General features: G+C 41.4%; 4 protein-coding genes across 4 annotated transcripts in view; 3 read left to right on the forward strand and 1 right to left on the reverse strand.

Moving 5' to 3' along the window:
* LOC106084059 (uncharacterized) overlaps positions 1–27190 on the forward strand; it is a 64529-nt gene that overhangs the window by 30008 nt on the left and 7331 nt on the right. Inside the window, exons 11-16 of the mRNA XM_059369756.1 lie at positions 2110–2841; positions 8115–8218; positions 8392–8552; positions 9923–10085; positions 12504–12945; positions 20981–21754. Of these exons, the coding sequence (XP_059225739.1) occupies positions 2110–2841; positions 8115–8218; positions 8392–8552; positions 9923–10085; positions 12504–12945; positions 20981–21754 (2376 nt within the window). The remainder of the gene's footprint in view (positions 1–2109; positions 2842–8114; positions 8219–8391; positions 8553–9922; positions 10086–12503; positions 12946–20980; positions 21755–27190) is intronic.
* Positions 2080–2978, forward strand: LOC106084060 (trypsin alpha-4-like). The gene has a single exon (XM_013247502.2). The coding sequence runs from the start codon at positions 2101–2103 to the stop codon at positions 2866–2868; it is 768 nt and encodes a 255-aa protein (XP_013102956.1). The 5' UTR covers positions 2080–2100; the 3' UTR covers positions 2869–2978.
* LOC106084061 (trypsin beta) lies at positions 9591–10456 on the reverse strand. The gene has a single exon (XM_013247503.2). The coding sequence runs from the start codon at positions 10413–10415 to the stop codon at positions 9633–9635; it is 783 nt and encodes a 260-aa protein (XP_013102957.2). The 5' UTR covers positions 10416–10456; the 3' UTR covers positions 9591–9632.
* Positions 20958–21850, forward strand: LOC106084062 (trypsin alpha-4). The gene has a single exon (XM_013247504.2). It carries the CDS (start codon positions 20987–20989, stop codon positions 21758–21760), a length of 774 nt encoding a protein of 257 aa, XP_013102958.1. The 5' UTR covers positions 20958–20986; the 3' UTR covers positions 21761–21850.

The raw sequence follows: 27190 nt of genomic DNA on the forward strand, positions 1-27190 counted from the left end.
TATAATTTATAGGGTCGGAAATGGTTATTTCGATGTGTTGCAAACGGAATGACAAAATGAATATATCCCCATCCTTCGGTGGTGGGTATAAAAATTATGAACTTTATTATTGATTACTCTCATTGATGAATGTTGGAGGCCACTGTAACGTAGAGGTTAGCATGTCCGCCTATGACGCTGAACGCCTGGCGAGAACATCAGCGGTGGTTATTCCCTTCTAATGCTGGCGACATTTGTCGGGTACTTTGCCGTATAAAAACTTTTCCCCAAAGATGTGTCGAACTGCGGCACGCCTTTCTGATTCGTCTATAAAAAAGAGGTCCCTTATCGTTGAGCTTAAACTTGAATCGGACAGCACTCTTTGATTTGTGAGAAGTTTGCCCTTGTTCCATAATAGATGGGCTATTTGCTTTTGTACTCTCATTATCATATTTAAACGGAGTTAGCAGCGTTGATAACCCAGAAATGGATAACCCAGAAATGGAGATAAGCAACCAAAGCATAGACGATAGTTAGTGTAGGCGCAGCCATATCCCTAAGAAACAATACCGACCAGGACACCACAAAATACCAATGGGTCACCGTAGGTAAGGATGCTTACCAAAACCTTGATTTGAGTACCATAGCCATAGGTGAAAGAGGCGCAGCTGGCTTAGCTGACCATTTTAACATCCACATATCTCAAATGGATGGAGATGGAGCCACCAACAGAGATGGAACCCCAGCCGGAAATTTGAACTTTAGCACCGTTAGCCGAATTGTAGGTGACCAAACCAAAGCGGAGGACAAAAACTTCTCCTCAAAGAGGTACCGTACTGCGGCACGCAGTCCGGACTCGTCTATAAAATGGAGGTCCCTTATCATTGAGCTTAAGCTTGAATCGGACAGCACTCATTGATATGTGATAAGTTTACTCCTGTTGTTTAATGGAATGTCCATGGGTAAATATCCATTTACCAGTTACCATTTACCGGAGTGTACGAGTGTTAGAAACAGATTAATCAGACGGACGGACGGACAGATGGACGGACGGACAGATGGACGGAAGGACAGATGGACGGACGGTCAGATGGACGGACGGGCAGATGGACGGAAGGACAGATGGGCGGACAGACAGATGGACGGACGGACAGATGGACGGACGGACGGCCAGATGGACGGGCCGACAGACATGGCTAGATCGCCATAGATTTTTACGACAATCAAGAATATATATACTTTAAGGGTTGGAAATGGATATTTCGATGTGTTGCAAATGGATTATAAAAATGGCATGGCAGCCATGTAAAAATTTTCTCCAAATGGGTGTCGTTCTCGGGCATGCCTTTTGGACTCGGCTATAAAATGGAGGCCCCTTATCATTGAGACTTAACGTGAATCGGAAAGAAGTTTTCCCCTTTTCCTTAATGGAATGTTTATGGGCATTGAGTTTTGAGCGGCAGCGCCAATGATTTTGCCAGAGTAGACGCAACCATAGCAAGGGCGGGAACCACTACGTTGCAAAGAGATTTGCCAAGGGAAGAAGTGGATTGTGGTAGCCACACCACCCACAATACGGCCATCCAAATGGGGGAGCATACCCTCGTGAAAGGCAGCTCTCAAGCCACAAACCACAGCAGACAATAAAATCACAAACTTTAACCTGTTGCACTCCATCAACCAACTCCATGTACCAACTATTGAAGTTAGTTCCCCACCATCGGGGTTTTTATAGGAAATTCATTTTGTTAACAAAAAGCTTCGTGAAATCAAGTACACGGTTAGTATAATCGCAAACACTGTTAAAAAGTTTCAAAGTTCGGACAATTGTGGAAAAAATTAATAAAAGAGTATTTAGAAGAAAATGATTAAAGGGGACGTGTCAACTAACCTGCTTCAAATGCAGATTTAATCAATGCACATAATGCATAGGCGCCTTGGTTTTTTGATAAGCTCTTGGGTTACAAAAAAGCAACCTGAAATTAATTAATTTGAGATAAAATCGTAGGACTGTAGTACCTGACTTTGGCTATCTGTTTTTAATTTTTTCCAACATAATTTTTGCTATAAAAAGTCTTTAAACAGCACTGAAACTTTAGTAGTTGGTTTATTTGCATCAACATGTTGAAGTTCGTGATTTTGTTATCTGCTGTGGCCTGTGCCTTGGGAGCTGCCGTTCCCGAGGGTATGCTCCCCCAATTGGACGGTCGTATTGTGGGTGGTGTGGCTACCACAATTAACTCCTTCCCCTGGCAAATCTCCTTGCAACGTAGTGGCTCTCACTCCTGCGGTGGTTCCGTCTATTCTGGCAATATCATTGTGACTGCCGCTCACTGCTTGCAATCCGTCTCTGCCTCCTCCTTGAGGGTTCGTGCTGGTTCCACCTACTGGAACTCTGGTGGTACCTTGGTCAATGTTGCCGCTTTCAGAAATCATGAGGGTTACAATCCCAGCACCATGGTCAACGATATTGCCGTCATCCGTTTGTCCTCCGCCTTGAGCATGAGCTCTACCATTAGAGCCATCGGTTTGGCCACCTACAATCCCGCTAACGGTGCCGCCGCTCAAGTTTCTGGCTGGGGTACCACCTCTGTTGGAGGCTCCATCCCCACCCAGTTGAGATATGTCGATGTTAAAATGGTCAGTCAAGCCAGCTGCGCTTCCTCCACCTATGGCTATGGTTCTCAAATCAAGGCTTCCATGATCTGCGCCTACACCGTTGGCAAGGATGCTTGCCAAGGTGACTCCGGTGGTCCATTGGTATCTGGTGGTGTCTTGGTTGGTGTTGTCTCCTGGGGCTATGGCTGCGCCTACACCAACTATCCCGGTGTCTATGCTTCGGTTGCTGATCTCCGTTCCTGGGTTGTCAACGCTGCTAACTCTGTTTAAATATTTTGATCTGATCGACCGTTGATACAGTTTTTAATTTTTTTCAATTGATTCGCATTAGTAATTGTGTCAATGGGCGATAGTAATTAAATGTTTTAATATTTTTCACAGTAAAACATTTACGACTTTTTTTTGATTTTCCATATAAGTCGGATCGAAAATTTCGGTGGCTAAGACTTGTTGAACAGAAAAAAGAAAATTTTATTTTATTATTTAGGAGCTTCAAACCATTTAAGTCACCTGGACCTGATGGAATAGTTCCGGCGTTACTACAGAAAGAGGCGGACTATCTGGCGCCCCATCTGGCCTTATTACAGAAAGAGGGAGACTATCTGGAGCCTCATTACGCCAATATTTTCACAACGTGCCTAGGGCTTGCATATACTCCAAAAGCCTGGCAGGAGGCAAGGGTGGTGTTTATACCCAAGCCCGGCAAGGTAAGTTATGCGACACCAAAGGCCTACAGACCCATAAGCCTTACATCCTTTCTACTCAAAACCATGGAACGTATTGTGGACACCATGATAAAGAGTAGGACATTCAGCGAACTGCTAAAATACAAACAGCATGCCTATGTCAAGGGAAGGTCAATGGAGACTGCCCTGCACGAGTTTGTGCATAAAATAGAAAAATCCTTCGATGCCAAAACGTACACCCTGGCGGTATGCATTGACATCGAGGGGGCTTTTAACAATGTGCGGACCTACACACTGATCCAATCCTTAGCCCACTACCGGGTGGACCCGGTCCTTAGAGACTGGATAAATCATATGCTCAGGAACAGGTTAATCAATTGTGTGTCTCATGGCATAAATATAAGGGAGAAAGTGGCACAAGGCACGGCACAGGGGGCATTTTTTCGGCATTCCTATGGGTGACCTATTACAGATAATGACTGAAGAGGGATTTGAACACGTCTGCTCCGCAGACGATGTTATAATACTTCTAAGGGGAAGGATCCGAACGAGCTATGCAGAAGGGTCGATAGGGTCTTGCATATGGCATATGACTGGGCTAGACCCAGAGGTCTCAATGTTAACCCATAGAAGACTGAAATATGCCTGTTCACGGGGAAGACGAAGGTGGGCCAATTTAACGCACCACATTTCCTCAATAAGACGATTTCGATATCTGACGAGGTCAAATACTTAGGTCTGATCTTGGACAGAAAACTGAATTTTAAGTGTCACATTCAGGAGCGTACTGAGAAGGTTCACAGATGTTGGGCACTATGTAGACGGGTCGTAGGCTTGAAATGGGGCCTAAATCCGAGGATAGTCCACTGGCTCTTTAGGAGCGTGATTAGACCAATACTTACGCCTCAGTAGTTTGGTGGACTGCTATGACGAAAAAGTGGAGTATAAGCAACAAACAACAGATTCAAATAACAAGTTACCTTGGCATAGGCGGAGCGATGAAGACCACGCCCACTAGGGCACTGGAGACTATTCTACATATCCGACCCATTGTCATACAAATTAAGTGTGAGGCAGCCACTACGGCTATGAGACTTAAGGCGATGGGAGAATTGATTGAGGATGGAAACAGCTCATACCATCGCGGTATAATCAAGGCGACGATAGAAAGGAAAGAGCTTTCCGATCGGATACCTGAGATGAACCTTGAAGTCGAGTGCGAGGCACTGCTGCCATCGGCACAGTCTTGGATTAACGGAACCCTAGTATTGCCATCTGGAAGATCATGTTGCACAGATGGATCAAAGCTAGAGGGCAGAGTGGGCCTGGGGGTTAACATTGAGAACGCAGGGACTGAGATTTGTTTTAGACTGCCTAAGCATAATACGGTCCTACAGGCGGAGATCCGGGCGATCACGGAATGCGTGAAGTGGTGTGGTGCTAACGCGAGGACATCGAGTGTGAACATCTTTACCGACAGTAAAATTGCCATAAGGACAATAACAAGCAGGACGGTAAGGTCACGAATAGTGTTGCAGTCTTAGAAGGAGATTAACGCTTTCTCTGAGGATGGCAAAATCCGCATCGTTTGGGTGCCGGGTCATAACGGAGTAAGGTAAAATGAAAGGACGGACGATTTGGCGGTGGAGGCCAGAGGACTGCTGTCAATAAACTTGGTTAACCCGAAGCCTTTCGGGTCGACGCTGTCCGAGTTAAGGGAGTGGGCGATAAATGCGCATGCAACATTGTGGAACAGCGAAACGGTGGGTAGGACGTCGAAAATCCTATGGGGGATACAGATCGTGAGAAGACGAGGCTTTTACTGAAAGGAAGTAAGAAGGAGGTCAGTATGGCTATTGGTATCATAACGGGGCACATAGGGCTACGAGCTCACTTATGTAAAATCGGTGCGGCAAGTGATAGCATGAGTAGGACAAGCGGGGAAGTTGGTGAGACGTTGGAGCATTTGCTTTGTCATTGCCAGGCTTCCGCGTCTAACAGATACCGGCACTTAGGTGGAGACACAATACCAGACATGAACCATCTCAGGGGAGAGGTATTGAAAACAATTAAGGACTATGTAAGTAGCACGGAATTCCTAACTTAAAATTTTCTTTTTAGTAGTTACATTATTAGTTAGTTTTGAGATCGAACAACAAGCCGATTACTGGCTTAGGTGTATGTTCATAGTGGCATGGGGTGGATTAATATCTGCACCCTCTTTTCAACCTAACCTATTTTTCAAATCTTTACATCTACTGAGTTATGGCTGTGTTCAAATCGCGGTATGAACATCAGAAAATTCTTCAGTGGTGATTATTCCCCTACTAATGTCGGCTACATTTATGAGGTATACTGCCATTTTAAAACTTCTTTTCCAAGCGGTGTTGCTATGTGGTACGCCGCTCTTACTCGTAATAAAAATGAGGCCCCTTATCAGTGAGCATAAACTTTATTCGGATTGCACTCATTGATATTAGAGAAATATATATTAGAGAAGTATAAGTTAGAAGTAGTTAGCAACCATTGCGTGGAGTGGACGTGTTTGAAAGCCTTTCAGGTGTAGGCTCAAAATGGACTCCAAAGGCACAACAGCTGCTGTGGTGGCATCAGTGTGGGTGCCATGGCACCAGTAGTTGAGTAATGCTTCGAGAGTTGAGGTCAGCAGGGCGACGGCAGTAGTGAGCGAAGGCTTTGCTCAGAAAAAAACCGAGAAAGTAATTCGGGACACTTCGAAGGATAATGAGCAATAGGGCGAAAGTACAGGGATAAAACTGACATGCCCTGTACTTTTACGAAATGTGGAAAAAGAATTAGATCTTCCTAAAAGCATAACACTGCTAATACGCTAAAAAAGAGCTTCCCGCTTTCAAGTACTCTGGGAAGACCAAGCTAGCTCTCCCGCAATGGACAGTGTCCTGCGGATGGAGACAAGGTCAGAAAAGGAACGAAGGAAGAGCGCATAGTCCCTAAATCATCATGGAAGGCTGTGATGCCACAGCGGGACGACGGCAGTAGTTAGCGAGGACTTTGCCAAGATCACTAGAAGGCCGATAAAGCAATCCGGGGCACTACTAAGGATACTGAGGAGTATGCACCGGTAGCGCAATAGGGCGAAAGTTTTAGTGTGTGGTGTAGTGTTTCCCAAACATCCCATTGCGAAACAAATTAGAGGGAAACTAACTTCTCACAATATCAATTGAGTGCTGCCCGTTTCAAATTTAAGCTCAATCATAGGGGAACTCCTGTTTTATCCCCAGTCCGAACGGTGTGTCACTGAAAAGAGACATCTCTTGGTTGAGAAGTTGTACATGACTGAAATACTCACAAACGTTGCAAGCATTTGGTTAGGGGATAACCAGCGCTGAAAAATGTTTTAAGGTGTTCTCGCCGGCAGGATATGAATCCGGGCGTTTGGGCACGATAGGCGGGCATGCTTACCTATGCACCACGGTGGCCCCAAGGCGCGCAAAAGGGGATAAAACTAATATGCCCTGTACTTCTACGGAAGCTGGAAAAATAATCAGATCTCCCGAAAAGGATAACACTGCTAAAATGCTGAAAAAGAAAAAGAGCTTCCCACTTTCAAGTACTCTGTGAAGACGAAGCTAGCTCTCCCGCAATGGACAGTGTCCTGCGGATTGAGCCAAGGTCAGAAAAGGAACGAAGGAAGAGCGCATACCACCTAAATCTTCATGGAAGACTATGACGCCTCAGCCATCACGGAAGGGGAAGATGGTCCCTGAAAAGGGTAAGGAGCCGCCCTTTTACGCTAGAGTGGCATGGAAGCACAACAGATGTGGTGTAATAGGACGCCTGATGTATGCAGTCATTCATATGAGTAGTGCATACGTTAGAATTCCACTAGATCATCGGCGCCAAATAGAGTATCTGGTAAACTATCGGATTTTCGACTATGTGCAGAACTCTGAAGAGGGTCAACCATTCAAATTATGAGTTGCGAGTATAAAGGGGAAATCTTGATGTTGCGCTTAGCATCAGCAGAATGAATCAAAAAGATTACGTCACTTCGGGAGTATAGTCGCATTGAATTCCAAGATGCTGTGCGAACAAAGGCAGCAGTGGGTTACAAGCGTCATCCTAGTGGCATTATGCGTCCTCGTCGTCGGACTATGTGACCCTCTCGACCTCTCCCGTTCGGCAATATACGCAACAGCAGCATCCTAGCCCCAATATTGCCAGGCCAGTGCCGGAAGTGTCTCTTTCTTGCAACTGAATTGCAATAGTCTGAGAAGTAAGATCGACGAGATGGTGGATTTTCTGAGTCTGGAAAAAGTATTGATTGCAGCGATCCAGGAGACAAAGCTTGCACCTGCAGCCTGCTCAGTTGCCATGGGTACAATGTGCTACTTAAGGAATGGAGATGGGGGATTGGCCTTCGTTGTTGTAGCAGCTTCGTTCGTCTGCTTGATTCTGTTGAATATCCAGATCCAGGAACTCAATATTGTTAATCTCCTTCTTACACTTCAAGACTGTTCGTGACATTACCGACCTGGTTGTTATTCACACTCGACGTCCTTGTGTTAACACCACACAACTTCATGCATTCCGCGATAGCCCGAATCTCCGCCTGCAGGACCGTATTATGGTCAGTCAATTGAGGAAAGATCGCAGTCCCTGGCTTCTCCAGGTAGACCACCAGGTCCACTCTGTCCTCTGTAGCTTTGAATCATCTGTGTGGCATAATGTTCCAAATGGCAATACCAGAGTTCCTTCAATCCAAGGATATGCCAATGGCAGCAGTGCTTCGCACTCGACCTTAAGTATCGTCTCAGGTATCCGATTGTAAACCTCTTCCATTCCCTCCAGGTTTACTATCGTCGCCACGATTATACCGCTATGGTAAAACCTGCTCCTATCCTTTCCCATTGTCCCATCGCTTTAAGTCTCATAGCCACAGTGGCGCCCCTGGCGTAAGCCCCTAACACCTTCCTATCGGGTTGCGGCAGGAGTAGAGCTAATTCATTACCTCTTTAGCTTATAGAGAGAGCGCAGTAGATCTACTCCATTCGGAACAAGTACCAAGAAAACCGCCAGCTTTTGTTTCCTACTGAAAATTATCAGCTCAGTCTTTCTGCCGTTCAAGCCAAGGCCCTCGCATATGCAGACAGCTTCCTCAACCTTCCCTGAACAAAGACTATAGTAGTACAGAGAAATCGGCCACCCACCATGATGATGACGTCATGCGCGTAGGCATCGACCTTCACTCGCTTCTTGTCGAAAGACCTGAGAATCTCATTGAAAAACGTAAGACATAAAAGTGTGGAAAAGCCACCCCTGGCAGAGTTATTCCTCTCAAATTATTCCTGATCAACCCCTTTGTCAGTGGTGCGTTGATAGCCCGATCAGCAACCTATAAACTCAAATACTATGTGCTTATGGATAGAGGATCCTCATGTCCGCCAGAGTTTTATGTGGATACTCCAACACCACGCTATCAAAAGTCCCTTCTATTTCCATGATGTTCGACAAAGTGATGATGTCTATCACTAAATTCCCTTTGCTGCGTCGAAGAGAAATTGGGGACCACATCTTGTAGGGCACAGTGAACTTATCGACGCTTAGGGTAAGCATGCTGATAGTCGTGTACTAATAAAGGTAAGCGACTATCCCTAGTACGCTTGTCCAGTAGTATCTCCGTGGTCTTAAAAAGTTTCAAACCTTCCTCAGAATTCCCTTCTCATCCATCGTTCTCTTGCAGCATACCGAGTTCTCTCAGTCTAAGTGCAACCCTGGAGGCATAGTTTTGAATATACACCCAATAAGCTGTATTTTCATCAACGCTTCCCAAACCAGACTGCGATGTGGACTTTAGCGATGCCGTGATCCTGCTGCAGGTAACAATTAACAACAATTTAACCTTTTCGGATTCCCTAGTACGTGTCCTATCCATAGCCTTTCACCACATCAGTGCCTTTATATGTCACCACTGGCCTTATCTTGGCCTTAAACTTTTACTAGGCCATGAGCTAACTTTTAACTCAACATCCTCCTGAAGAAATATAATATTTGGACAAAATATAACCGAAATTTTATTTAGCACTGTAACTTAGACCCCTTTTTTAAATTAGACCCTATTTTGAAATTGAGACAATTTTGTTAAAATTTTAATTTCAAAGTGACTTTGTTCAAATTTTAGTGAAGTATCAAAGACGATAAAATTTTGTCCATATTTCCTTTGCACACTTTGACAAAAATCTCCTATAACCATCCAATTATAGCAAAATTTCCTTTACCTTAGAATAGTTGAAACATATGCCATTGAAATGAATTATTCGGATTGCATTCTATTTGAAATGTCAGTTTATTGTATTTGTAGCATTTTTTTTAGCTTACATATGTAATATTGGCAGCATCGACAATCCAGGAACGGAGATTAGCAACGCTGGCGTATACTCCTGGATATTTAGGTTCAGCGCAGCCATAACCCCAGGAAACAACACCTACCAAATATCCCCCAGACACCAAGGGTCCACCAGAATCTCCTTGGCAGGCATCTTTATCCTTGGCCGCCGCACATAGCATAGTACGTTGTACATTTTCTCCATAGCCATAAGTGGCAGAGGCGCATGCAGCTTGGGTAATGATTTTAACAGTGACATATTGCAATTGTGTAGAGAGTGATACAGAACCATACGCAGTACTACCCCAACCGGTGACACCGGCAAGCGCATCAGCAGCGGGAATGGAGGTGGCCAAAGTGATAAGCTTGACATTTGGCCCCATTGAGAGTGGAGAAGATAGGCGAATAACGGCAATGTCATTTATCTTTGTTCTGGGGTTATATTCTTCGTGCCTCCTGAACGAGTGTACGCCAACCAATTGACCACCATTGTTCCAATATGAGGAGCCAGCTCTTACCTTGAGCACGTTGGTGGACACTGATTGTAGGCAATGGGCAGCTGTCACAATGATGATGTCAGAGTAGATGGAGCCACCGCAAAAGTGGGAACCACTTCGTTGCACGGAGACTTGCCAAGGGTAGTTGCTGATGTTGACCACATTTCCTCCTACAATACGACCATCCAACTGGGGCAATAAGCCTTCCGAAAGTGCTGCACCCAAAGCACTGGAGACAAGAGCTGCTATGAAAATAGTCAATTTCAACATTTTACCGTGCTAATAGTATACAAAATGCTTCTAATACTACTGATTTTAGTAGCATCGAGAAGGGGCAATTTATAGGACTTGAGTCGGGGAACAATCACTTGAAATCAAAGTACTTCAATAGAAATTGAAATTCTATAGAAATTGCAGTGCTTACCCTACATTTTGGTTTGGTACTGCGTGATTAACATTTGCAATGGAAATTTGATAAAAATTCTATTGCTTGAGAGATTTTAATCCAAATGGATTTTAACCCAAATGGAGATGGAGCAGAACGGTCCCGTGGTGAAAATAGGGTACCTCATTTTTATATCCACCGCCATAGGATGGGGGTATACTAATCTAGTCATTCCGTTTCTAATAACTCGAAATTTTGATCTAGGACCCCATAAAGTATATATATATATATATATATTCTTGATCGTCTCGACATTCTGAGTCGATCTAGCCATGTCCGTCCGTCCGTCTGTCGAAATCACGATAGCAGTCGAACTGCTTGCAATTTTGCACAGATAATTCCTTTTGATGTAAGTCGTTGGGGATTGCATATGGGTCGGTTCATCGGTTCAGATAGCTCCCATATAAACCGATCTCCCAATATGAATTCTTGAGCCCCTGGAAGCCTCCATTTGCATCCTATTTGGCTGAAATTTTGCACATAGTTGTTGCAGCAGTGTTTTATAGACTGAGGCGGCAGCCTTGCCGATGAAGAATTCCATCGGGTCAATCTGGTACGTAAAACCGGCTGCCATGGGATTGTTTTGCACATAGTGTTCTGTTATGACTTCCAACAACTGTGCCATGTACGGTCCAAATCGGTCTATAACCTGATAAAGCTTCCCTATAATCCGATCTCGCAATTTGACCTCTTGAGACCCTGGAAGCCGCAATTTTTGTCCAATTTGACGGAATTTGAGCATGTGGTGTTTTATTATGACTTTCAACAACTGTGCCAAGTATGATCCAAATCGGTCTATAACCTGATATAGCTCCGATACAAACCGATCTCGCAATTTAACTTCTTGAGCCCTTACAAGCCGCAATTTTTTTTCCGATTTGACTGAATTTGAGCATGTGGTGGTTTATTATGCCTTTAACAACTGTGCCAAGTACGATCCAAATCGGTCTATAATCTGATGTAGCTTCCCTATAATCCGATCTCGCGATTTGACTTCTTGAGACCCTGGAAGCCGCAATTTTTGTCCAATTTTGACGGAATTTGAGCATGTGGTGTTTTATTATGACTTTCAACAACTCTGCCAAGTACGATCCAAATCTGTCTATAACCTGATATAGCTTCCCCATAAACCGATCTCGCGATTTGACTTCTTGAGACCCTGGAAACCGCAATTTTTGTCCGATCTGACTGAATTTGAGCATGATATGTTTTGTTATGACTTTCAACAACTGTACCAAGTACGATTCAAATGGGTCTATAACCCGATATAGCTCTCAGATAAACCGATCTCCCGATTTGACTACTTGAGCCCTTACAAGCCGCAATTCCTTACAAGCCCTTACAAGTCCGATTCATCTGAAATTTAGCATGCGGTGTTCTGTTACGACTTCCAACAAACGTGCCAAATACGAACCAAATCAGTATATAACCTGATATAGCTCCCATGCAAAACGGTCTCTAGATCATTCTTGTTCGGTTCCTAGAAGCTTTGGTATGTAGAGAGGTTGGGTATGTAGAATAAAATAATGCCCTTCAACTAAATTTATTTCGTATACATTTTTAGCAGAATCCATGGTGGGTGGGTTCCCAAGATTCGGCCCGGCCAAACTTACCACGCTTTTACTTGTTTTAATATAAAGCAGATACATCATGATGATTCAATCATGATCAGTTCAATACTATTATCATGATCAGTTCAATACTATTTATGATCTTTCCAAATACACCACTAAAAAACAAATAAATAAACGCAATCCGTATCCGTGGCTTAACGAGGAGATAGTAAAGTGGTGCGAAATTAGAGATAAATTACATAAAAAATGGCAAAAGAATAAAAATAATAAAACCAACGAAAAAATTTACAAGACATTCAATAATAAATTAAACAAAAGGATTATTTACGCCAAAAATAGGCACAATTACAATGAATTTTTAGAAAACAGAAATAACATTCGTGAAACATGGAAATTGATAAATAGAATCACAGGTAAACGTGTTGACAACATTGATGCAAGCATTAAAAGAAATTTTCCGATGAGGAATGCACAAAACTTGGCAAATAATTTTGCCAACTCTCTCGAAAATAATGTCCAGAAAATATTACACACGTGCAACATCAAAACCTATCAATATAATAGTAATTGTCTACAAAATACATTGTACATGGAGGACACTAATGAGGAGGAAATATTTAACATACTAAATTCCTTGAATGTAAGAAAAACCGCTGGAATTGACGGCATCAGATCTATAGACATTAAATCTAACGCTAGCTATCTAACAACTGTTATAACTGCTTTTGTAAACATGAGTTTAAGAGAATCGTCAGTACCTGCTCTTTTAAAAACCGCAATCGTACGGCCTATATTTAAAAGTGGAAGCAAATCCGATATAAGTAATTATAGACCAATATCGATTTTACCAGTCTTGGAGAAAGTCTTGGAAGAAATTGTAGTCAGAAGACTTAACAATTTCCTGATAAAATATCAAATAATAAACAAATTCCAGTTCGGGTTTCAAAAAGGGAAAAATATTAATCAGCTTCTTGGATATTTCTCAAACCACATAAACAAGCATCTTAATAAAAGCCATCACTGCCTAGCACTATTCATTGACTTCAGCAAGGCTTTTGACACGCTGTCGCATGTGCAGCTATTAAATACTTTAGAAAAATGTGGAATAAGAGGGAATTGTCTAAATTGGTTTAGGGATTATCTCAACTGTAGGCAATATACAGTTAAAATTGATAATGAATTGAGTTACCAAAAGCCAGTCAATTTCGGAGTACCTCAAGGATCTAAATTAGGCCCGATATTGTACATAATCTATGCAAATGAGATGATTGAACTGCTAAAAAACAGCACTGCTTTTTCTTATGCAGATGACACTGCAATTCTTGTGGAACATAAAAACCTAAAAGAAGCTGAAATAGTAATGCAGAATGAACTGAACATTCTTTGCAAATGGTGTCACGACAATGGCCTTATAATCAACGCAAACAAAACCAAAATTATGCATATCAGACCTAGACACGTACCAAAAACTGATGTAAAAATAACTTTCCATAATTTCGATTGCCTTCACCGATCTTGCACTTTCGGAGATATTGGGACTATAGTTGATAATTGTGAAACAACCATAGAACTCGTCGATACTTACAAATATCTAGGCGTACATTTAGATCACAACTTTAAATGGAAAGTGCATATTGAACACCTATCAAAACAGCTACGTAAATGTATGTTCGCTTTATACCACCTTAGCAATTGCGCGCCATACTTTGTGCTTAGACAGGCATATTTCTCATTGGTGGAATCTCAACTGAGGCATGGCGTAACTGCGTGGGGAAAGTCAAAAAACTGCAGAATACTACAAACATACCAAAACAGGCTTGTTAAGCTTTTATACAAAAATAGAAGTAAAACAACAACGGACAACAACTCAACACCCACACAAAGCAAAGAACTTTATAACATCCTAGAAATACTTAACATCGACGGAATCTACAATTCAACTATAGCTCGTGAATTCTTCAACAATTCATCCATATTGAAACGCATAAGCCACAGTAGAAACACTCGTAGCAAGTCCGCAGGAAAGTACGAAATACCCAAGTATTCGAACGATTATGGCAAATTATCTTTAGAGGTCACCTTGCCATACTTTTTAAATAAATTACCACAAAATATTGTAAATAGTAACAATAAATTTGAAAGAAATAAATTGATAAAAAAGTTCCTTATAGTAAACTAAGTGCACAATCTAAACCAAAATTGTAAAAATTTAAAAAAAAAAAAAAAAAAAAAAAAAAAAAAAAAAATTGTATTAATATTCTTGTTTTTCCATTTTGATATTTGTTATATTAACATTGTCTTTTTTAATATTTTTTTATATATAATACTACTAATGTAGACACATATACTACAGCTTGGCTGATATACATCCTACAGACAAGCCGATATGGCTTCGTGGGAATTTATATATATATATCATATAAGTCATTGTAAAACTGAAAGAAATCAATAAATAAAAAAAAAAAAAAAAAAAAAAAAAAAAAAAAAAAAAAAAAAAAAAAAAAAAAATGTTATGGACCGTACTTGTCATGGCTATAAGAAGTCATAAAAAAATACAGCGTTTGATATTTCAGCCAAGTTGTATAATAATTGCGCCCTCTAAAGGCTCAAGAAGACAAATCGATCGGTTTATATCTGATGGGTATTAGAAGTCATAAAAAAATACATCATTTGAAATTTCAGCCAAGTTGTATAATAATTGCACCCTCTAGAGGCTCAAGAAGACAAATCGATCGGTTTATATGCATCAGGTTGTGGACCGATTTGGACTAAACATTAAGCTGCTGTTGTACGTAACAGCAAAACTTTGCCTAAAAAATTTCATCCATATCGGGTTATACTTGCGCCCTCTAGAGGCTAAAGAAGTCCAATCGAGAGATAATTTCATATGGGAGCAATATCAGGTTATGGACCGATTTAGACCATTATTGGCGCAGTTGTGCAAAATTTCAGCCAAATGGGATAAGAATTGGGACCTCTATATTAAATCAAGGACCGACATGGCCCATTTACAACCCTTTCTGACTTTCACTTATAGGAAGTATTAGTGCAAAATTTTAAGCGGCCAGCTTTCTTTCTTGGAAAGTTGTCTTGTTTTCGACAGACAGACAGACGGACGGATATGGCTAAATGGACTAGCCGATCACGAATATATATACTTTGGTGGCTCTTAGATTAATATTTCAGTGTGTCACAAATGGAATGAAGAATTTAGTATACCCCCATCCAATGGTGGAGTTTATAATAACTGGATAAATATTTCTCGGAATGTATATTCTTGTAATTGGAAATTGTCTTTTTTTATCTTTTTTCAATTGATCACAGTGAAGTGTTGCTAAAGCTTATACCACTTGTGACCGCTACTTCTACATTTTAGCTGGGTTAGTTCCAAGTGATAATTTCCTCTTGATATCTTTCAATCATCTAGAACTGATTATTGGAATTTTCGTTTAAATGCCCCTTGTTGGTCTTGAAAAATTCATTTCCATTTCTTTCATAATTTTAGTTCATAATATTAAAGTATGTACATAAGAAGTTTTGGATTCCGAGCTACTTACTAGGATTTGTTGCCTTAGAAATCAGTCATTGGGCTTATAGTGCATAAGGAGGAACCGAATGAAAAAGATTTATCCTCATATTTGTCTGTCATCCACTTTACTGAAAATTTTAGAGAGGTTGATAGATACAAAAGTTCATGGCGTAGATTCTATAGCAAGGGCTAGTCCACAGAAACAACAATTCATGGAGCAGCCGGAACCTAGGTACTTTAAGGCATCTGTTTTTTACTGTTTATATGGTATCACAATGGACGAATGTGTCGGAGAGGATCTAATTGCAGACTGCCACCAACCCTACGCAAAACTAAGTAAAGAATTTCCCTGTAATATGATTGCAAATTTAAATTTGCCCATAAACATTCCTTTAAGGAACAGGGGCAAACATTTCATATTTCCGATCCTATAAAGTGTATATATTCTTGATCTTCGTAAAAATCTTAGACGATTTAGCCATGTCTGTCCGTCCGTCTGTCTGTTGAAATCACGCTACAATCTTTACAAATAGAGATATTGAGCTGCAACTTTGCACAGATTGATTCTTTGTCCATAGGTAGGTTAAGTTCGAAAATGGGCCATATCGGACTATATATTGATACAGCCCCCATATAGACCGATCTGCCGATTTATGGTCTTAGGCCTATAAAAGCTACATTTATTACATGATTTTGCTGAAATTTGAGACAGTAAGTAGTGTAGGGCCAGTCGACATCTTTCTTCAATTTGGCCCAGATTGGTTCAGATTTGGATATAGCTGCCATATAGACCGATCTCTCGATTTAAGGACTTGGCCCATAAAAGGCGCATTTATTGTCCGATTTTGCTGAAATTTGGGACAGTGAATTTTGTTACGCCCTTCTACATCTGTTTTCAATTTGGCCCAGATCGGTCCAGATTTGAATATAACTGCCATTTAGACCGATCTCTCGATTTAAAGTCTTGGCCCTATAAACGGGGCATTTGTTATCCGATTTCGCTGAAATTTGACACAGTGACTTATGTAACGCTTTTCGACATCCGAGTCCTTAATGGTGCATTTTGGTCTATATTTGGATATAGCTGCTAAAAAGACCAATATTGAACCAACATTTAACAGTGACTTGTATTTATTAGACTATGTGCATGCTGAATTTGGTCCAAATCGGACCATATTTCGATATAGCTGTTATGGGTGTATAAATTAAGCCTTTTTTTTACCGGATTATGACGAAAGATGGCTTACATATATACCCGAGATGGTAGGTATCCAAAGTTCGGCCCGGCCGAACTTAATGCCTTTCTAGTTTTTCAAATGGCATAGTACGTCACAAACGTCACCAGCATTAGGAGGGGAAAACCACCGCTGAATTTTTTTCTGATGTTTTCGCTAAGATTCGAACCCTGGCGTTCAGCGTCATAGGCGGACATACTAAAATCTGCGCTACGGTGGCCTCTTGTTATATGACTTCTCTATATTATCGCAATGAAATAAAATGGATCTGAATGCAGATTTCCACTTTTCAATTTTTTTTCTCCCTAGCTTCGCTGCCCCCGATAGTACACTTAACATCAAGGTGTATTTGTGGCGCAATATAGCCTAATCCGTTAAAGTAAGTGTTAAATTATAAAGTTTTACTAGATAAATAAACGAATAACAAGTAAAAAGGCGTTAAGTTCGGCCGGGCCGAACTTTGGATACCCACCAACTCCGGTATATATGTAAACCACCTTTCATCAAAATTCGGTGAAAATTTCATACCTTATACTCATATACCTCGTACCGATCTGAACTATATACGACACGGATGTCGAAAAGCCGAACATAAGTCGCTGTGTCAAATTTCAGTGAAATCGGATTATAAATGCGCCTTTTATGGGGCCAAGACTTTAAATCGAGATATCGGTCTACATGGCAGCTATATCCAAATCTGAACCGATTTGGGCCAAGTTGCATAAACATGTCGAAAAGCCTAACACAAAGCACTGTCCCAAATTTCGGCGAAATCGGACAATAAATGCCTCTTTTATGGGCCCTAAACCTTAAATCGAGAGATCGGTCTATATGGCAGCTATATCCAAATCTGGACCGATCTGTACGATATTGCAGAAGTATGTCAAGGGGATTAACTTAACTCACTGTTCCAAATTTCGGCGACATCGGGCAATAAATGAGCATTTTATGGGCCCAAAACCATAAATCAAGAAATCGGTCTAAATGGCAGGTATATCTAAATCTGAACCGATCTGGACCAAATATGTCAAGAAATATGTCAAAGGGCCTAACACAACTCACTGTCCCAAATTTCAGCAAAATCGGATAATGAATGTGGCTTTATGGGCCTTACACTATAAATCGGAGGATCGGTCTATATGGCAACTATATCCAAATCTGGACCGCTCTGAACCAAATTAACGAAGGATGTCGATGGGCCTTACATAATTCACTGTCCCGAATTTCATCAAAATCGGTTAATAAATGTGGCTTTTGTGGGCCTAAGACCCTTAACCGGAGGATCGCTCTATATGGGGGCTATATCAAGATATAGTCCGATATAGCCCATCTTCGAACTTAACCTGCTTATGGACAAAAAAATCTGTGCAAAATTTCAGCTCAATATCTCTATTTTTAAAGACTGTAGCGTGATTTCAACAGACAGACGGACAGACGGACGGACATGTCTAGATCGTCTTAGATTTTTACGCTGATCAAAAATATATATACTTTATGGGGTCGGAAATGGATATTTCGATGTGTTGCAAACGGAATGACAAAATGATTATACCCCCATCCTTCGGTGGTGGGTATAAAAAAACTTCTAGTCTAAAGTAGCATGTTCTACGTTTAAGAACCTATATGTACAAATTTCAAAAAAATCTTCTAGTCATTCTGTACTTACTGCCAAGATGGACCTGCATCCAAAATTTCAGAGCTGTAGCTCAGTCTTTAAAGAAAATACCATTTTGTACGTTTCAAAAAAAAAATCTTCTAGTCATCCTGTACTTACTGCCAAGGTGGACCTGCATCCCAAATTTAAGAGCTGTAGCTCTGTCTGTAAAGAAAGTACCATCTTGTACGTGTTATTACTAAAATGTACGAATATCAAAAAAAATCTTCTAGTCGTCCAATAAATATTGTCAAGGAGTACCTGCAACTCAAATTTCAGATATCTAGGCCAGTCTGTAAAGAAAATAACATTTTGTATGTTAAAGTATCTAATGTACGACTTTCAAAAAATCATCTAGTCGCCCAATATATATTGCCGGGGTGTAACTGTATCGCAATTTTGAGATCTTAAGCCCAATCCATAAATAAAGCACCACTTTGCTCATTTTAGTACCTAAATGACAAATTTCTAAAAAATGTTCTAGTCACCCGGTACATACGGCCAAGATGTACTTGTATCCAAATTTCAGAGCTTAGTTTTGTTTGAAAAGAAAGTTCAATTTTGTACGGTTTAGTACCATAAGTTACCATGAAAAAAACTTTAAGTCGCCGATACATACTGCCAAGATGTACCTTTATCCCAAATTTCAAAGCTGTAGATCAGTCTTTAAAAAAAGTACCATTTTGAACGTTTCAAAAAAATCGTCTAGTCATCCTTTACTAAGTACCAAGAGGGGCCTGAATCCCAAATTTCAGAGCTGTAGCTTTGTCTGTAAAGAAAGTACCATTTTGTACGCTTTTGGTACGAATATCAAAAAAAAATTTTAGTCGCCCGGTACATAATGTCAAGATGTACCTTTATTCCAAATTTCAGAGCTGTAGCTCAATCCGTAAACAAGGTACCATTTTGTACGCTTTAGTACCAAAATGTACGAATAACAACAAAATCTTCTCGTCGCATGGTACATACTGCCAGAATGTGTCTGTGTCCCAAATTTCAGAGATGTACCTATGTCCCAAATTTCAGAGATGTATTGGGTTGCCCAAAAAGTAATTGCGGATTTTTTAAAAGAAAGTAAATGCATTTTTAATAAAACTTAGACTGAACTTTAATCAAATATACTTTTTTACACTTTTTTTCTAAAGCAAGCTAAAAGTTACAGCTGATAACTGACAGAAGAAAGAATGCAATTACAGAGTCACAAGCTGTGAAAAAATTTGTCAACGCGGACTATATGAAAATTCCGCAATTACTTTTTGGGCAACCCAATACCTATGTCCCATATTTCAGCCCAGAGGTGTAATTTAATCTATAAAGAAAGTACCAAATAGTACCAATTACATCACTTAAGTACGTTTTCTTCCACTCCTGGTACGATTTCAGCATTTCGTATTTGGTACAACTTATCGTATTTTAGTCCAGACTACAATATTTTTCACCAAATTATTTAATTTTACCGTCTCCGTTCACTGTAATAGTAAATAAGACATTTCGCACATATCTAGTTAAACCCGTAAAGAAAGTACGAAATTTTATCAAATACGGCACTAAACGTTCGTTTTTCCCAATTCCAGTACTATTTTCATATTTTTTCAATCCATGCCTTTTATTTCGCAACAACAATCATTTAAGCCAAATTTCGAAGATCTAGCTCTACCCGTTCGTCCTATGCAAAGATCACCTATTTCGTACTATTTTGGTACTTTTTAGTACCTAAAAGTCCAAAAACTCATTTAGCTTTCGAATTTAGGTTGCTATAGTGTACCTAAGTGCCAAAGTTCAAAGCTGTAGCTCAATTAACAAAAAAGGTAACAAAAAGTAACAATTGCCATTACCATTTCCGGTATGAGTTTGAGAAATTTTTGGCACCAAATCTTAGTTTTTCGAGACGCTCTCTAATTTTAGCCAAAAATCATAATTTTAGCCCTTTCCGATCGCGCTAGGCAAACATTCACCATTTCGTATTTCTTGGTACATTTTTGTACCTAAACGTACTAATATCACTAAATCCCTTCTTATAACGCGCCTAAGACCCAAGACCCATATTCGTGCCAAATTTCATGACTAGCTTCAGCCGTTTGGGCTGGGCGTTGATCAGTCCGTCAGTCAATCTGTCAGTCACGGAACTCTCTTACATATGTAGATATATATTTCCTGGAATTAGTTTTCTTTCCATTTTCCATTGGAAATTGCGTTGTGTGACGACAATCTTTCATTTGCCGTCGTACTCAAGTGTCATAATTCATAAGTAATACCATCCACTTTAGGAATGCGGCAAGTTTCATGTAATAGTGTCTAATTGATAACTAGCATTGACCTAGAACCGACTTCTGCAATTTTCATATAAATACCTCGTATTGTACTCGTGGAATTCATTCACTTTTTGCAAATACTTCAGTTCAAAATGTTAAAGTTTCTGATTTTATCAACGGCACTTGTTGCCTGTGCCTTGGGAGCTGCAGTCCCCGAGGGCATGTTGCCCCAATTAGATGGACGCATTGTAGGCGGTTCCCCTACCACTATTAATAGCTATCCTTGGCAAATCTCTCTACAACGTAGTGGTGCCCATTCCTGCGGCGGTTCCATCTACTCGCCCTACATTGTCGTAACTGCTGCTCACTGCTTGCAATTCGCCACCTCTAGCGCTCTAAAGGTGCGCGCTGGTTCTACCACTTGGAATGCTGGTGGCACTTTGGTCTCAGTGGCTGCTTTCAAAAAACATCAAGGATACAGCATTGTAAGCATGATGAATGACATTGCTGTTCTCCGTTTGAGCTCCTCGTTGACTTTTGGTCCTACCATTAAACCCATTGAGTTGGCTACTAAGGCTCCTGCTGATGGCGCTATTGCTGCTGTCTCTGGTTGGGGTACTTTGGAAGCCGGAGGCTCTTTTTTGCCAACCACTTTGCAATATGTCGAAGTCAGCATTTTGAGTCAAACGTCCTGCGCTTCTTCCAGCTATGGCTATGGTACTCAAATCAAACCTACTATGATCTGTGCCTATACCGTTGGCAAAGATTCCTGTCAAGGTGATTCGGGTGGCCCATTGGTATCCGGTGGTGTCTTGGTGGGTGTTGTTTCCTGGGGTAAGGGTTGTGCTGAGCAAAATTATCCTGGTGTATATGCCGATGTTGCTGCTCTCCGCTCCTGGGTTATCGATACCGCTGCATCTGTTTAAGAAAATGTAGGTTAAGTTAAAAAAAATAAAATATAAATTATTATGACAGTAATAAGTAAATGAATTGCTTTAAAAAAAATGTTTGGCATACAAGTATTTTATTGGATGCAAAACATGTTGTCTTGGCAAAGGCGAAGCGATGAGAACCACGTCCACAAGGGCACTGGAGACTATTCTATATATCCGATCCATTGATGTACAGATTAAGGGTGTGGCAGCCACTGCCGCTTTGAGAATTAAGGCGATGGGAGAATGGGTAGAGGATAATAGCAGGTCATACCATTGCGGTATAATCAAGGCGATGAAAGGAAACCTGGATGGATTAGAAGGGGTTTCCGATCGAAATTCTGAGATGACACTTGAGGTTGAATGCTGCTGCCAGAGGCACCGTCTTGGATTGACGGAACTCTGGCATTGCTATCTGAGAGATCATGCTTTACAGAGATCTGTTTTCGACTGCCTGACCATGATACAATCCTGCGTGCAGAAATCCGGGTGTTCAGGGAATGCATAAGGTGGTGTGATTTTCACGAGTGTGACAGTAAACTGGCAATAACAACCAGGACGGTAAGGTCACGAACAGTCTTGCAGTGTAAGGAGAAGACTAACGCCTTCTGAGGATGGCACAATCCGCATCGTTAGAGTGCCAGGTCATAGCGCTGTAAGGAGGAAATGATGAAAGAGCAGACGATTTAGTAGTGAAGGCCAGAGGTCTGCAGTCAATAAACTTGGTTAACTCGAAGCGCTTGAAGTCGATGCATTCCGAATTAAGGACATGTAACACTGTGGAACTGTGAAACGGAACATAAGCAAGCTAACACCTCAGCTATAACCATTTCATGAAAATACCTTCATCCGTTCAAAAATTGCAGACTTATTTTCATTAATTTTTTCTCCATCCCGCGGTGCGTTGTCCGTGGAAGATTTTCCCCGGGGAAATGTGTATCAATGAGTAGTTCTAGTGTTTCCTCACTAGACATTGTCCATACATGCTGTGATTTCTAAAGATATCCCAACGTAAAAAGTTTCGATAGTAGGGTCTTCCTTAGCCTAGAGACCTCAGATGTATCCATGGAGGTGCAGAATTTCATCCAGGATATGTTCTGAGTCCTTTTTAGGTCGCTCTCATATTTTCTTACTCAGCTTTATAGACGTGCTAGTCGTGTGGTGCCCTGGTATTTTCCGCTCTGTGGAAGAGTTTTCTGCAGCCCTTCCATAGACCACCAGTTCTGGGGTCCACCATGGCGGTCGCTGCTTGCCCCATTGGATTGGCTCGGGAATATGCTGACACCAGCCTTTATGATCCGTTTGGCCATTATGTCTATGTCCTCCGCAGTTTCCACTACCCTTTCAGGTCTGGAGGGGATAGTCGTGCTGATTGTTTGCCGAAATGTAACCCAATTCGCTGCAGGATTTTCTCAAAGAAACTGTGGTCATCCAACACTTTCCAGTCACATGTCTTTCCGCTGATGTTTTTTGATACAAAGGTAATATCTAGTACCTACTATTGGTAATAAAGGTCGGTTTATTTCCTGCAGGATCATTTCCACTGTAGAGGTGGTTTCAACCGCTAATAATGACATGAAGGCGGCATCTATGAATTGTGTGCCATGTTTAGGGAGGCCAACCGGTAATGAGACTTATTAGCTTCAAGGCTGGCTACTACTGAATCTTGAGTGCTTAGCGACGGAAGGAGAAAAAATAGACTACTCTTTGTAGGAAAACGGACTCGGTGTCTTCCATTTCCCGTACCCTTGTTTAGTCAATCTAGGAATTCTTAATCCACGAACATTCCTTCACACACCCATGGTTTCTGGATAAGAACAACGGGAAATCCTCTTGCTATCAGAAGAACCTTTAGTGCCGCCAAAGCGGTCTTACAATTATGGAGATTTATCTGCAGAAACCGGACCATAGTCACGCCTCAGCATTTCCCCCACTCTTGCGTTAGGCTCATTTTCCGAGTCCGTCAGCAGTTTATCCTCACATGATTCGTTTCTTTTTGTCTTGAAGAGTTTCCTTACGCATTAAGGGTGAGATGCGAAATAAATAAACCACTTTTCCTCAGGACAGTGGACCTTGGTTTGTGGACGAATCCTCCTTAGATGCTTCACTAGCTGTTTTTAGTGGAAGTACCTTTTGAGTTCTGTCCTTCCGGGCTGGCTCACATCTTGAGCTGAAAACAACCGGATGACGCAGCCACACAGAGCTGGTCGGGCCCCGTTTCGACGCCTTCCCCTTTTGTTTTGATCGTGGTAGGTGGATTTTCAGTCTCCTGCGGTCGATAGTTCCTAAGACAAGTGTTTAGCAACAATTGCTGAGTTGTCTTCTGATGCCCCAACCCCACCGCTTCTATAGACCTTCAACACCCTAGGATATATTGTAGCTCCTTCAGACTTCAGAAGCTAGCGTTTGGTATGAATACTTCATGTCTCCGATCGCCTTTAGCTTCATCCAATCTACCAATTTTCCAGTCCAATCTACCAATCTTCCAGTCCAATCTACCAATCTTCCAGTCGGTGGTTGAAGAATTAGGATTACAGCCCCAATTCTTCAACCACAGTCCTACAGGCCGCGTCGGGCTTACAATGGTGGAGATTTTTCTGTAGAAAAAACGAACCATATTCAGGATTCAGAACTTCCACCACTGTTGTGTTAGCCTCGCCTTTTGATTCCACCAGGAGTTCATCCTCACAAGATTCGATAGAACTTGTTATGATGACCTTCCGTACACATCCAGGGACAGGTGAGAAAGCTGTGGAACCACTCTTCCACAGGACACTGGACACTTACAGTGTGGACGATTTCTACATAGATGCTTCACTAACGGCTGCTGTCGAAGTATATTTTGAGTTATGTGCTTCTCCGCTGGCGCACACCTTGAGCCTAGTCCAACTTTGTGATCCATCCACACAGGGCTTGTCGGGTCCCGTTTCGATGCCATCCCCTCCTGTCTCGATTGTGGCAGGCGGATTTTCAGTCTCCTGCAATCCGCCAGTCTTTAGCGATGTGCTCGATAGTTCCTCAGGCAAGTGTTCAGCAACAACTGCTGAGTTGTCCCCTGATTCCGTAACGCCCAGGGCTTCTATAGACATTCAGTTTCAACTTGTCGAATCCCTAGGATACAACCCCTTAGACTTGTGGAAGTCTGCGGGACAGCTGGCGTTTAGTACGAATACTGCATATCTACGATCGCCTTCGGCTTCATCCAATCTACCAATCTTCCAGTCGGTGGTTGAAGAATTGGGATTACAGTCCCAAGTACGTATTCAGGATCTGAGGGAATCCTTGGTATCCAATCGTGTGCCGCTGAACGAAAAGGAATATCTTCCTTCTTGACTAAATCCAGTGCTAAGCCTGGCCAGATCTCGCCTAATTTTTTTAGGGTGCAACGATACATTTCGACTGAACCTTGATCCCCGAAAGCATATGATTTGAACTGGCCCGATACCAGCCTGCATAGTCAAAAACTAGAGGCCCTGACAATTTTGCAGGGACGTCGGAGTATACATATGACAGTGACTATTCCACTCCAATTACTCCTAGGTATGCAGATCTGTTCTTTATCCTTGTCGACAACTAGCATCATCAAGCTGTCCTTGGCGACATTATCAATGGTTCTTGGATCCAAATGACTATTATTTCCCTTATGGTGATTTCGATTCTGGAAAAAATGTTAGTGTTGCACTTATACGGGACAAAATTTTTTTCGGAGAGGATTTCAGAATCATTCGCACCAATCCTCTCAATAAACCATAAAGCTGTACGCCTTTTATTATTCCAGAGCTATTCTTTAGAAATTTCGATTAGATGTAGAAGAAGTGTTAACATAATAATGTACCCTTAACGGCCCGCAGACCTGTTGGTAAGCCAACAAATTTTGTTTCCTTGATTTTAAGAAATTTGTTTCGGTCCATTTGGGGTGAGATTTTACGCCTTTAATGAGTTCTTGAAACCTTTTGGAACAAGGCTTGCTTTTGCACATCATCAATTTTCAAAAAGAACTCCAGATCTCAGAGATGGGTGCAACGATTTAAGCGGAATATTTCATGCCACCTTATGGTACCCTCAAAAAAAATTAAATTGGTAAAAAATTTTGGGGTCAACTAATCTGGGGGATGCTCCATCTTAAAACCCACCCGAACGGACATGTTTAGGGGCTGGAACAATGCGGGTATCAAATTAAAGGTATAGGTATAGAGCAGAGTACGAACTTGGTATAAAAATGCCATCTTAAGTGTCACCCCCAAAAACAACCAAAAGGACACTTTCACCGGTTTGGGAAATATGGGTATCACTTGAAAGGTATTTAAAAGGAGAGTACAAATCTGATATACAAATCTATTCCTTGGTGTCTGAGGGCCCTTCCCACCCCCAAAACCTCCAGCAGGACATATTTATCGATTGGGACATGGATATCAAATGGAAGGTATTTAAAGAGTAAAAAGTTGACATACAAATTTATTCCTTGGTGTCTGAGGCGCCCCCAATCTCCACCCGATTGGAACAATATGGTTATCAAATAAAAAATGTTTGGAAGTTGTGTACACATCTGTTGTAAGAATTTGGTCTAAGATGTCTACGGGGCTTTCCCAACCTCAAAAACTCCCAAAAAGGGCATGAATGTCCAACGTCTCAAATGAGATCGGTCCAACCACTAAATGCCCTTCAATAGGACGTGTAGTACGATCGCGGTAATATGTGAATTAAAAGAGAGGTCTATGACATTAGAGTTCGGATCTAGGGTTGATAGAAGGATTCAAGTATCTGGGCCACGTACTAACGTCCTGCCGTCCAGTAGAACATATTGATCGCGACAATAAAATACTTAAATAAATTGTCTGTTGGGTCTAAGCGTCAAGGGGGCCAACCCTCACCTCCCAATAAAAAGAACACCAAACTGTCATGTAGGACGTCCGGGAAAATATTGCACTCAAATGAAAGGACGTATCAGAGGGCACTCCCCCTCCCCCACCCTACCCAAAAAAAAGGAATTAAAAATAATATATGAAGGCAGATCAGTGTAGAATAGGACAGCAATAAAAGGGGTAGTAGAGTACACTTTTTTCCCTCAAATTAGGATAGACACAGGAGGACCTGCCGATCTTTAACAATGTGCTATCCCAAGTGGTAGCTATGAAATATGATTTTTGAATATAGATAACCAATACAAAAGAAATAATTGTTGTAGATCTGAACGAGACCCGTAGCTCTGAATATCTTGATTGCCACCTTCAAAATGCTTGAAATAAAATCGTGCTCTAGCATGATGTTAATATTATTTCAGAGGTCCGCCCTCTAAACTCCTCCTTTTAAACCGGCCATGTTTGCCTAATATGGCATTAAATAATAGGTATTTGATAGTAGAACACGACTTTGATATCCAATTTTGAGGCCACGTGCTTGGGTTCGTCTCACCCCTAAAACTCC

The sequence above is a fragment of the Stomoxys calcitrans genome, chromosome 5 (assembly GCF_963082655.1).
Source record: "Stomoxys calcitrans chromosome 5, idStoCalc2.1, whole genome shotgun sequence".
NCBI classification, from domain to species: domain Eukaryota; kingdom Metazoa; phylum Arthropoda; class Insecta; order Diptera; family Muscidae; genus Stomoxys; species Stomoxys calcitrans.

Excerpts from the sequence above, each read along its gene's own strand:
- LOC106084060 (XM_013247502.2), top strand. The coding sequence starts at position 2,101 with ATGTTGAAGTTCGTGATTTTGTTATCTGCTGTGGCCTGTGCCTTGGGA.
- LOC106084061 (XM_013247503.2), bottom strand. The coding sequence starts at position 10,415 with ATGTTGAAATTGACTATTTTCATAGCAGCTCTTGTCTCCAGTGCTTTG.
- LOC106084062 (XM_013247504.2), top strand. The coding sequence starts at position 20,987 with ATGTTAAAGTTTCTGATTTTATCAACGGCACTTGTTGCCTGTGCCTTG.